Here is a 13,965-nt window from a genome sequence, read left to right as displayed (position 1 = left end):
CTTTTTTTTTGGTGATCTTGATTATTCCTACTAGTGGATCCCTTTTTTAAATGGGCTGTCTATCCTGTATGTGTCAATAGATATTTCCAAGACCTCGTTCTAAACTCTTATAACCATCACTGCCCCCTGGGCACTCTTCGCACCAACCCCCGTAATTGCAAATATAGATTTACGAAGTATGGAAAAAAGGACGAATTATATTAATTGTTACTTAAAATTTACATATGTAATAAATGTATATTGATCATAATTAATAACATGAATTTTTAACAATCATTTTTTATTTTCTCTGACTAATGCCTTATTTTATACATATTTGAAACGACAACCTATGAAAAAATTTCCAATATCGTCAAAAATTAAAAAATTACGATATTGTTAGAATCACAAATTGATTTTGTTTTAAGAATATCGTTAGTTAATTGTTATTTCTCTTTCAATTTTTTACAACGAAAATTTTGGCTCATTGGTATTTTTTTCTTCGTTTACTTTTACTTCGTTAAATTCGTTTTAAAATGTTACAAAATGTCGAAACAAAGATGTGATAGTGAATTAGACTCCCAAAGTGCAACGAAAAAAGATTCTTTCTTTTACATCTACATAGAACTTAAAGTCTAAATTTGAAGTTGGAGATAGATCTGTGTAAAAAAATTATTACTATTACTACTATTTTTCCAGAGATAACAAAATTAGAAAAAAAGATTTTTTATCAATGGTCCTGGTGGATCTGGAAAAATTATTTAGGATTAAGCTTCTATGATACCGAAAGAAAGTGTTAAAAATCGATGATAGGACTTTCAAAGATTTATCTTGTAGTAATAAACCTTTTGGAAGTAAAATAATAATTAGGTGGAGACTTTCGTCAAATTCTTCCCGTGGTAAAAAATGGAAGCAAAATGACTATTGTTCAAGAAACCATAAAATTTTCTAATTTTTGGCCTTTGTTTGACATTTTTTATTTAAAAAATAATCTACGTTAAATCGATAAAAAATTTTTTTCATTGTTACTGGATATATGAAAAGGCAAAATTAAAACTTTTAGAATTCCTCCAACATAAAAACGAATGACATATGTTCAAAATTTTTTAATAATAATGATGATTCTTTTATAAGTAAAGCTATATTAACATCTCTTAATAAATACACACATTTTTTTAACAAAAAAATTTTAGATAATATGGTATGAACATTAGCAACGTATTAAAGTATTGATAAAGCAACTCACAAAAAAGTAAATGAATCAGACGATAATATTTATATTTATTTTACTACAGAATATTTGAATAGTATTAAAGAAGGTCTTCCTCCACACGAATTGAATTTGAAAGTTAACGCTATTGTTATGTTAGTAAAAAACTTAAACATAACTAAAGGACTTTTCAATGGTACAAGATTACGAATTACAAATACAACATAAATACAACATCGAAGCTGAAATAATCACAGGTGAAATAAAAAGAAATAAAGTCTTTATTCCAAGAGTAACACTAAATACAAACAACTTTTCTTCACTACCATTTATATTGTACAGAAAACAATTTTCATTTACCTTAGCTTTTTCTATGACTATCAATAAATTTCAAGGTCAAAGTTTTGATGCCTTAGGATAATACCTTAGAATACCATTATTTTCTCATGGGCAATTATATGTTGCATTGACTAGATGTAGAAACCCAAAAAAAGTTTTTATCCAAATGAAATCAGAAAACAAATTTATAATTTAAAATATTGTTTAGAACGAAATTTTGGAGTAACAGAAAAACTATTTCACAGTTCTTTACTATTTTTCTAGTTTCTTGCAAACTTTTTCTTTCATCAAAAAAGCGAATTTCAGTACCGTCTAGTACCCAGATTTATGAAATTATCAACAATCTGTTTTATGTAGTATGTTTTTAGATACACTATCATGGATGCAAAATTTTATCAGTGTGACAAGTGTAACTTAAGATTTTCGAATTAAGAGTGTCTATCATCGCACGAAAAAATTCACAAAAAAAAAATGTTTGTATGTGATCTATGTAGCATTCCAATATTAGAGAAGAGAAACTATTTGCGTCACACAAAGGAATGCCAAAACATCGAGAAAAATTTAAAGTGTATTAAATGCGGGAAATGTTTCAAAAAAAATTATCACTTACAGAGACATTTGAAAAGTCATGAAAATAACGTTAAAAAAAAATTTGTCAAAATTGTGGGAAAGGTTACGTAAGAGCAGAGCACCTAAAAAGACATTTTAGAGTATGTCATTAAAACAAACATCGTAAATAAGTTAATTGTAACAAAATTTTTTGTTATTGTCAAATAAAATTATATGTGAAAATTAGACCATTCGTAACAGTTAATATATAAGGCTTTACAAATTCATTCACATATAATTTATGTATGGGAAAGCTGGGGGGAGTATGGGGGAGAGCAGGATCGGAGTGGTGGGAAGGTGGGGTGGAGCGGGGGGACCTATAAAGAAATTTAGGATAACTCGAAAAATGTAAGAAAATGAAAGAAAAACTACCTTATTTGGGAGGGAGGTGGGGGGAGCGGGAGGAGCCAAACCTCGCTCTAACTTTTACGACTGTGTAATGTAGGAAGATATGTATATATATATAAAGAAAACAAAGAGAGAGAGAGAGAGAGAGAGATAAAGATAAAAACAGATCTATTGATGCCAAGATTTAATAAACCATATATATATATATATATATATATATACACATATATATTTTTTTATAATATAGTGCTCTACGTCCGGCTCCTTTCACAAGGGCACTACTATGGGCACTTAGCACTTTGGAGAAGGAAGGGAAGAGGGATAGGAGGCCTCCCATTACTGGGAGGGGGGGTAGGGGGAAATTAGGCAATTATGCTGCGAGGAGGTTGCCTAGGCCCTCCTCGAGGAGCATTGCATGGTGAGAAAGCACATATGAAAAATCACAGAGGTACTTGCCCGATAAGTCGCACTGGCCGGGAATCGAACTACGGTCTCCCGCGTGTCAATCCACGACCTAGCCGACTGAGCCACCGCGCGCTCTATATATATATATATACATATATGTAAACTATTTACAGGTATGTATTTTATAACTATCGTTAGGCTTTTATTAGGGATATTATGTTAGTTGTCAAGCTGTGCGTCGTATTTTATTTTAATAAATTATTTTTTCATGTGATCATCTAAAATCTTTAGTGATTATATTTATGTGCATTTATATATTTGAATTATGTACATAATTCATTAGGATACTATAAATTATAGTTGTATAATATAGCACATAGTTTCTTAGATAAAAGACTTTTAACAAAGATATAAGATCACATATTGGAGAAAAAACCCGTCTGTGGTAAAATTCAAACCTAGTTTTTCCGCCTGGAATGCTGACGTACAGAAAGCTTAGGCAAGATATAGAAAATCGGTAAGAATAGGTAAGAATAGGTAAGAATTATAAAAGAAAAAGAAAACATTTAACTGTCAACCATAATGTAACTAAAAAAAGTTTTTGGATGCACTCAGACGTTTTGTCAATTCTTGCTACTTAAAAATTTTATGATAGATTGTAAGAAACTTTCAGCCAAATCGATGTGCTTTTATTTTGATGAATTCAATGTATAAAAAGAAATTAGTATTTTTTTGAAACAAATAAATAACTTTACAGGTATGTTAGAAAAACGCATATTTCTTGTCCAGAATAAATTTTTTTTTTTAACTGAAGAAATAATTTTTCACTTGTATAAAATGGCATTTGGTTACAACAAAATTTTAACTTGTTGAATATAAAATTCCTGATAAATTGTTTTCAATTAATTAACATATTTATACATCGATCATGTCACCAATCTGTTACTATAACAGAAATACTTCTTAAGGTACATATTATAACATACTGTTAAGCCCTTCCTACAAATGTGCGTGAATTAAAAAAAAAATAAAAACTCTGATGCAAAAAAAGAGTTCATTTTAACGATGAAATGCTTTCAAAGAAATTTTACATTGACTATGAAGAATTCTTTTATATCAACCTAAAAAGTTATTTCTTGGGCTAAACTATTTTTATTGAATTAATCTGACGAAGCTTCGTATTTGTATGAAAAAAATTCGCTTCATTTAAAAAATAAGATGCTTTTTACGAAAATGTCAACGGATTGTAAAAGTCTACTAAATATTCATTACAACTCAAGTGGATTACTCCTTATTAAATCAAAAAACAATTTTATCAGATCTATGTAATGTTTTTTGTAAAAATTTCATAATATTTATTTATCAGGTTTATCAAAAATTTTAACTCCTTTTATTTAACCACAGTTTATTTTGTTTGAATAATAAATCTTCTTTTTAACCAAGTTACATGAGTTGTTTTTGCAAAAAGAATCTGTTACTTGAATCTAAAAGTGACGTTTTCTCATAACGTAATATTTCTCTGAAATTGTTTAATTTTTTGACGCTACCAACTTCAACAAAATTATAAATGTATTATTAGACTTGAATGTGGTTTTTTTCATAAAAAATATTTTCTTACCTCAGTTCAAAACTTTTTCGATATAAATTAGTATTGGTTTAAATAAAATTTTTGTACTCTATAATTAGTAATATGATTTGTTGAATTGAGAGATATTCATATGATTTATTAGAAAGTACCATTTTGTTGCAAAAACAACCTGTCAAATGAAGTAAAAAATTTACTTTTTGAAAAAAATAAATACATGTTTCGTTAAATAGTTCTTGTTTTTGCCAAGCAAAGAACAAATTGTGTTAAAAAATACATCTTGTGATCACAGTGATATGTCCTTCAATACTTCATGATATTTATACATTTAGTTTATTTAAATAAATTAATATTATTACATTTAAGTGTACTTTCTTAAAATGAGAAATATTGACTTTTAATGAAAATTTTACCAAACCCAGACTGTTAATTGAATCTAAAAAAGTATCTGTCAGTCATAACTATATTTCCTCAAAATTAAAAAATTTCTTTATGGAATTCACTTTCGTAAAAGAAATAAATTTTGGTGTGCAGAATTAAATTGTGTTTGCTTTTCATAAGAACCATTTTTGTAGATAATTAAATCGTAATTTTTGTGCAAAACACAAATTTTTTATTAAATTTACAAATTATTTCTTCATTAGTTCATGTCATCATTTTTTGAAAACGTTTTATGGTACCAAAATATTAATTGTATTGAAATAAGACAGCTTTGATTGTTGAGTCAAAATATATTGTGTACAAACAAAGAATGTTTTTTAATCGAATACAATTAAAATATGTTAGCCAAATGAAAAACCTTTTGATTCTTTCAAAACTGATTTTTTTTGATTAAAAGTTATATTTAAAAATATAAGGTTGGAGCAACGGATGGACTTTATAGAAATAAAATGATTTGATTAATTGAATTGAGAGGTATTTTCATAAACCCAGAAGTATATTGATACACAAGAGCTTAAAATATTCATCAAACATCGTACTTTAACAATACATAAAAAAATTTCCAATCAAAACTTTCCATTTTTCTCCAGAGACCTTTAAATGTCAGGTGTTTTGACACGTATACAACATTCCTATACAGAGGATCGATTGTATATACAATATCGTATTACCGCAAATAGTAGTTAAAGCTAAATAACTTGTACATGCATAACAGTATAATAAACCCTTTCAAACTACACTTTACCAATACAAAACTATACAAAGTCAGTTAAATGAATGCATGTCGTATTACCGCCTGCCGCATATTAAAAACTAATGGTATAAATCTAATGTTGAAAAAACGATAATGTATACTATAAGCATGTCATGGGTACCAAAATTTTGGTGACGTAATTTATTGCATCTACGGTTATACTGCAAAATAAACAAATAAATCGTCTAATCTAATACTAGTTTTCCAAAAGCTTACAACACTGCATGAGAATTTAGTTAAATGAATGCATATCGTATTACCGCAAATAGTAGTTAAAGCTAAATAACTTGTACATACATAAAAGTATAATAAACCCTTTCAAACTACACTTTACCAATACAAAACTATATGTAGTCGAAATAATTAAGCAGAAAACAGACATGTAGTTAGTGGTATGCTTGATATCATTCAGAAGGTCAGACTATTGTTCAATTGTCGAGACATTTTATTTCTCGAAGTTGTTTGTTTTTTAAAGTGATGAGTGGAAACCAATCATTAGTTTGGATTGTTATATTTATATATTTTGAATGAACACATTCGTGTGATCTCTTTGTGACTGAAGGAAAAAACTAATTCTTAACAAACAAATATTTTTATAAAAAGCATAACGTTTTAGACATCTAGGTCAATTTCAAAAAGTAATGAGCGTAAATGTATATGATAGTGAATTTGAATGGTATTAGTGCACTATTCAGACAAGAATTTTTTAGAATTTTTAAAAACTCGTATACGCAGTTCTCATCAAGTTTTTGTTAATTGAAGCAATAGTTTTTTATTCAGTAAAAGGTTATTGACACTTCTGAAATACCAAGACAGTTATCTATTTTTGAAACATATACTTAAACATTTTACTGCATTTGAAACTTCACAGTGATACCCAGCAAGTAAAACTTTCCAACGATACATAGGAATGCACACTATTAATTACTGCATCGAACATTGGGATTTGTTTACGTATTATTTAAAAACAGATAGCTTAGAAATAAATAGCCTAAAAGCTTTGAATCTTTATACAGTGAGGAAACTTGAAAGGTTGGAGGCTAAAGATTTTGAGGTAGAAGGTATTGTAGCAAAATTTAATAATTAATTCTTTGTAGATAAATAAATATCCATTAAGAGAGTTAAAGCTTAACTCAATGTTCTAATTTTGAAACAATTTGATGATTTTTTGATACCATTTCTCTAACCACATTATAATACTTTTTTATCCAAACAAACTGTCATAACATTTGACATGACATCTTAAATATTTACACTGTTCGGTATCCTACGAAAGAGTTTAAAATTATTAGTTTAATACTACAATTTTTTTTCATTTACTTAGGTTCTCGGCTCCAATTATAGTAGTGGTGAACTTTAAATTTGCAAGAATTACTGCAATAAAATTTAATATTGGCGATTGTAAGGTCTAAGCTTATTTTTCACGGCCAATAATTATTTTTGGAAGTATACTAGCAGAAGGTCTACAAAAGAGTTACAATGTCAAAAACTATATATTCTGAGACATTGGTGTCATATCATATAATGTATGCTCTAATGCTTTTATCAGTAAAGAATAGACTAGCTAATTTTTTTTAACTTCTTGACACTCTCTCCAACACTTGCATGCTCATAACTGCAAGTGCAATATATCAGCATAATATTACGTATTTTTTGTAACGTTTCATAGAGGGTTTCCTAACGAATAGATAATGGTGAGCTGTTTTGGCAAGATATTTACCTGTTTTCTAGAATAAGTACTAGTGCATTCCTTTCAAGCACTATCGAACCAGCTACTTATTAAACAATCATTTTAAAGTCGTTATTGGGTAATGTTTTCCAATATAAATGCATTCGTATTCAAATGATCATATTCAAATAACAAGCTCTTAAAAAAAAGGAACCTAATACTCGTAAAGTTTCTTTGTGTAGTTGTTAAAAGTAGAAATACAGACTACTTTGAATAGCAAATAAAAATGATGAATACTGTAAAAATAATAACGTCACCAGTCACATTCAAAATGTTGGCTGTAATATCTATCTTTGCTAACATTTTTATCATTTTCTGTCGCTTATAAAGGAGGTTTGGTCGTTCTGAGAAGATTTATTCACTCACTGGAAAAAATAAGTGTACTTTAACATGCTGGAAGTACATATAAATTTTCAATATTTTTTATCAGCCAAATTTTCAAGATAAAAATTTCTGAAATCGCATGATTCAACATTGCTTTTATGGTCGAGAGCAATTATTCAGCCTTTATTGTTGCACAAATTTCGAAGCTAGAGATTTATTCATGATGAGAAAAAAGTTCAAATAGATAGCTTAACTTGTAAGGAAGACTCTCGTATCAAAAAATGTGCATCTTATCAGGCATTTGGAAGAAATATCTGTACAAACGTAAACAAAGTCGTGGTCAGGTCTTATGCTAAGTGTATAAGAGAGAAACGAGCATCGTCTATTGTCAGCTGGTCTTTTTACACGGAGCGAGACGTCTTTACAAAATTGCTTTTACAATTTGTTAAACTGAAAATCATGATCTGAAACTTGGCTCAGCCTTTCTTAAGGAGACTCCCTCGAGCAGAAATGCCAACCCATGTCGTAGGTCACAAATTTGCCGCAAACTGAAGTATAGTTGGCATCACTGACGCAAGAAAACATAAGCTAACCGGTGAAAATACAATGACTTGATCCATTTTTATTAGAATATCTCGAAATTTTCCAGTGTGACACTTACTTTGCTAGGCGTCATGCGAAAGAGGAAGTTTTTTTCTACAATACGTGTGTGCTCTTATTACGGGAACTGTTGATTTATTCGAGTTTTTAAGTTGTTTTCATCATGTGTGCAAGCTCCACCATAAGAATACGTGTTAAAAAGCGCTACATTAAATTAATAATATCTACAAATTTCGCTCAGGGTAAGCGATATAAATATCATTTGATTCAGTAGATTTGTAACTATTAAATTTATCTGATCTTGGTTCGGAAACTGTCACGAGGAAGCCTTTTTAAGACTTGAAAACTATAATACTGTGCAAAAAAGTTTGTTTTTCGAAAATTCATAACACACTTTTGTTGGCAAAAGTTCAGTCTCTTCTTACTTTTTTTAAGTTATTTTTTATCATGCAAACAACATGATTTAAGTTTTTTTTACTCGAACCATCGGAAGCACGCTGCTTTAAAGTATGTACCGTAATTTGATCATATCATAACATATAATGGTTCAACTGTTGAGCACTAAGGAGTTGAACACAGTTCAATTAACCGTGATGCAGGAGGTGGACGTTTTTATGTACTATTAGTACAACTCACTTTCACACGGTGTCTAATGGGAGACTCCGCACACCCACTCTCCCCGGGAAAAACGACCGATCTAATTGTTGTATGAAATCTTAAGACTTGCATTCGAATTATATAAATAGCTTTTGAAATTCTTGTTTCATATTGACATTTGGACATATTTTTTAGGAAAAATTTTCTACAATACTTAGCAAAAATTGACTTATTTATTCCATTCCGTTGTTTGTAAGGAAAATGTAAGAATAAAACGATATTTACAACAAGTAACGAAGTTTTTATTTTGGAGAACATTTATCTTACAAAAAGTGTATTTTTTTGTGAAAAGTACATGGAGAAACATACCTGCAGTCGCTTATTGAATAACAACAACATATCATTTTGAAGAAGAATTAGTAGTAATATATGAAAATTTTTTATTGTAACTTAAAAACTTAAACGTATTTAAACTTTTTTGTGTTTAGTGATAAGTAATACATTTTTAAAACTATACGTTGCAGTTAACTATAATTGAACACTATTATTATGGGTTTAAATTATTAATGTTTTTTACTTTATACCTTTTGCTGCATCACTTACAATGGAAGTAAAAACAAATAATGATCAATATAGAATGAAAACAAATTGGATAGATTGAGAAGAACTATTTATTGTTACAAAAATTACATCTGTCTGATATTTTGGAAATTTGTTATTGCCAGCATATTTATAGTATGAATGACATAGTTATAAAAATCTTTTCCACAGACATAATAAAGTTTTTCTTTATATATAACAAAAAAAATAAAAGTCAGTGAACATAAATGTATAACCGATGTATGTTTTACACAAAGAAAAACATTTGTATAATGTATATCAAAAAGACATTTATTAATGATCATCAATATTGTGAGCATACTGTTGGGTCACAGGAAATGTATGTAAAATGTTAGGACTCGACCATTTACATTATTTTTTTTTAAAGTCCCTGATGATGGCAATACCCAATTGCCGAAATATCGGAGAACTAATTTTTGTAACAACAAACAGTCCTGCTGAACCAACCAAATTTGCTTTCACTCAATATTAAATTTGGGACAATTCGGCAAGTTAAAAATGGTTGGAGTTGCTGTGACACATTGTAACAAAAAATAATGACTAATAAGTGCTAATAAAGTAATGATGACTAATAACTACTAATATATAACAATCAAATCTTGACTTCAGTATTTCTTGTTATCGTTTCTTATCATTTATCATTAATAATTCACTAACTTCATGTTTTATTGGGTTGCAACATTATTGTATTTTAACAAGCAGGTGAAAAAATTATAATTCAAACTTCAGAATTTAATATTTCGTTTTTTATTCCAGACAATGGTCAGTACAATTTGTTACTAAAGAAATATGTAGTCAAATCCAGAATGAACACAAAAAGTCAGTAACAAGTAAAGAATAACAGTTTTGGTTAATTTATAGTGGAGAAGTCATTTAAAATAATTTATGATTAAAGTGATTGTATGTATGAAAACTGCCAAATTTTATTACCTTATTTATTATCATGTAGTAACTTTTTCCTTAAAGATAAATCATAGCATTTCCACACTATCAAACGAAAGTGAAAAAACTATAAATTTTATGAAATATAAACTAGTAGCATAACTTACGCTATTGTGTATAAGATAAAAAAATAATTTTTTGACGTGTACAATTTTTTACAGGCATATTGAACGTGGAATCGAATATTGAGAAAAATTTACGTAATTTTACTGTTTCCGGTACATTTATTTTTTTCTAAGAGTGTTAAATATTAAATTTTTTGTGATTAAAAAATTATGCCCGTGTAATATATACCTATAAATTATACATATACAATATACCTACAACCAAGCAAAAAAGTTTTAACGATTACCTTTGATTGAATATTAATTTTTAGGTAACTGTAAAATTAATTTTGGTTAATATTAAGTATAGTTCGCCTTCCACTCACAAAAAATTTAGTGTACGGTACAGGTAGGGGATATTTGTAATTGAATAAAGACATTATTATTACTTTATCTATATTTTGGATATTTTCATTCATAGTTCTCAAACTTTATCAGGCAGGCTGAAATTTTAACATCCATGGACATGTAACCACTATTACGAATCTTGACAATAATACGTTAAACAGTTACACTAATCCAAGTTATACCTATTTACAAAGCTGCAGACATATTATGATAGTCTTCCACTTTCTCAATAAAAATTAGTTTGTGCGAACTATCGCTGCTTATTTTGGCTAAAAAAAAAGACAACTCACAGATAAAATCACCGAGCACAAAAGACAAAATGTTGTGGATTCTTCTATTATAAAAAGTGTTAAGGATAACAATCACCAGTTTGTCTGAGAGAATGTTAGAAGATTTGATGTAAGAGCTGAAAGATAAAACGTGCTTATTTTGAAATAATACACATCAACATGACTAACGACAATAGTATGTATATAACTTATCATAAAAAAGGCATCCAAAGCCACAGTAACACTGAGAGTAACGTTATTTCAATATTTAAGTAATGACTTTCTTATCTCAATTTGCTATCTCTATATTTTAAACGACATTAAGTACCATACTCATAATTTTGTACATTAGCGTGCAGTGTTAGTAAAAAGTATTAAAATATGTAACTGACGATTGTTTTTGCTTACATGTAAGCGCTATATTAGTCTATTTTATTATATTTTTATCATTACTGCTACCATTATATACAAATGCTTTATATAGGGATTTGACTAATGACCTGAGAAGTTCGTTTCTTAGTTGTGTCCTACATACATTTATCAATATGTTTTTATCAGGTATTTTATTTTACGAATTATAAATTGTGCCATACCTAAATAAAAAACAAGTCATCACATAGTTATCATGGCAGTAATTACGTATACACATACTTAAACTTTTGTGTTGGACCGATAAGGTTCGAGAAATCTAAATAAAACCTTGAAGAAAATAAAGACATATATGTTATATAAATACTCTTATGTAAATATTTTTATATTAAATTTTGTGCTTGCTATTATCCATTAACTTGTACCATACATGAATTCAGATTATTAAACAGTAGCGGATTTACAAATGTGTTTGTAGATTACTACAAAACGGAAATTTTTTTTTAAATCTGACAAGTTATACAACTAATTAATTTGCTAGTTTTATTGTGATTCAAACTTATAAGTAAAAAATACTGTAACTTACAAAAAATTTTACACTCCTAATACATAATTGTGACTATTTCGGGAGTCAAAAATATAAAAAATACAGTTTTTATTTAATTCTTGATTACAATTCAGTAAATAAATTTGGCAAAAACCTGTGCCTCAATGCAATTACTATTTACGTTGTAAAAAAATGTAGTAAAACAGTTAAGACTTCATTGTATTATTAAACATAAGAGAAATCTCGCATACTGCAAAAATATAAAGTTGTTACATTGGTAGCTTTTAATCCTTATACCAAAAATAATGTCATTCATGGCATTCAACTTGTTCAACGTATTTAATATAAGAATTCCTCGCTTTTTTTTAAACTCCGTTTTTGTTTGGTTAACAACCTGTATTAAAAAATTAGATTATAAGAGTTAATAGACGTTTAACATCATATCTTCAAATGTTACATAAATAATAAACATTTTTTATGTTACAACAGACAAAGAATTTTTTTATTCCCTAAATTTTTTGGAATCGTACTCAAGAACTATCGATGTTTATATTTGATGTTATGGATACAAAACTGTAATGTTTATCTGTCTATCTAAGGAATATAAAAATTTTACTGATGGTTATTGTTAAAGGATAATTAAAAAATAACTGCTTGTGGTACTTACAGAGTGAAATCTGATTTTGCGCAAACTACTTCTATTGTATAGCTCTAATGCTATTAAACTTTTTTCTTTTTTCGTGTTTTTTTGGACATCTACAAGTATTGTTTTTACGAAATTGTAGTATAACTTTTAACGAGAGTTCTCATCAATGAATCATAGTCTTTTAAAACTGTGGACAATCGTCTGAGAATCACGAAGGACTAATATATAAAACGATCTCTGTTTTTTTTTTTTGAAACTCAAACTAAAGTGACTGATTGGTTCTCATTTTTCATGAAAAATACTAGAAAAAATAATTAAGTTATACATAGCTCTACATTTGACTCATACAAAAACTATTAATTAATAACCAACAATTTGAAACTTAGAACTCATTGTTTACCTTGAAATGGATAAGCAGAAAAGCTGGGTCGCATCATCGAATACCTTGAAGTAAGCGATGTAACCGTCATCTCATGTCTCAAGAAACTAGTTTTTGTATTAAGCAAGAAGTTTAATACGTCCACCAATCACTAAACAAAACTACATCCACTTTACTACACATTAGGTTTATTTACAATATGAACTACAACCTGACTAACTGATAAAAACTGTAAAGTTTGTTTCGTACAATTTTATTCGTTTTTGAGTTTTACGTTAACATCTAAAGGTACATTATAATTTGATTAGATTTTCAGCGTCATATCGAGTCAAAACTGTGCAAAAAAATTAATAAAGACTGCATCATGTAGATTGACATTTATCCTTCACATTTTGGTGTTATACTTAAGATTATCCTAACCTGAATATTATTTAAAATCACTTTACACACTCTAATGACGGAATTATAAAATTCGCTACATTAACACTTGAGCTATGCAGAGGAGCAGGCCGCGCCTACTGATTCTACTCAAAAGAGACCACTGACATCGTAGCTTGATCATCGTATACCGAAAATTTCTAGTAAGAAACAAAGATATAGACGAGCAGCAGAAAAGAAAAAGAGGGAGGTAAAATAGCTAAAGAAAAATCAAATTAAAAAAAAAACTAAATAAAAGCGAACAGTCCCCACTTCGTTTTGTGTGGCTGGTAAAGTTGTTGGCCAAATGGTAGCCCGCGAGGGCCGGACGCGTGTGATCTTCATCCCCACTTTTTGTTACCAGAGGGGAGCATACATGTTAACTGCTACAGCGGCTCTTTTG

General features: G+C 28.6%; 1 protein-coding gene across 1 annotated transcript in view; it reads right to left on the bottom strand.

Annotated features, from left to right (window-relative positions):
* The window catches only part of LOC106636721 (segmentation protein paired), a 226,295-nt gene extending 213,059 nt beyond the window's left edge, over positions 1–13,236 (bottom strand). The window contains exon 1 of the mRNA XM_089592265.1: positions 13,167–13,236. Within this exon, the coding sequence (XP_089448391.1) occupies positions 13,167–13,236 (70 nt within the window). The remainder of the gene's footprint in view (positions 1–13,166) is intronic.
* Positions 13,237–13,965: the final 729 nt, after the last annotated feature.

Source organism: Copidosoma floridanum, unplaced genomic scaffold, assembly GCF_036245765.1.
Source record: "Copidosoma floridanum isolate Cflo_tuat_1 unplaced genomic scaffold, Cflo_Japanese_pri ptg000015l, whole genome shotgun sequence".
NCBI classification, from domain to species: Eukaryota; Metazoa; Arthropoda; class Insecta; order Hymenoptera; family Encyrtidae; genus Copidosoma; species Copidosoma floridanum.
The sequence above is the reverse complement of the archived record's forward strand: the minus strand, read 5'-3'. Positions and strand labels throughout refer to the sequence as shown.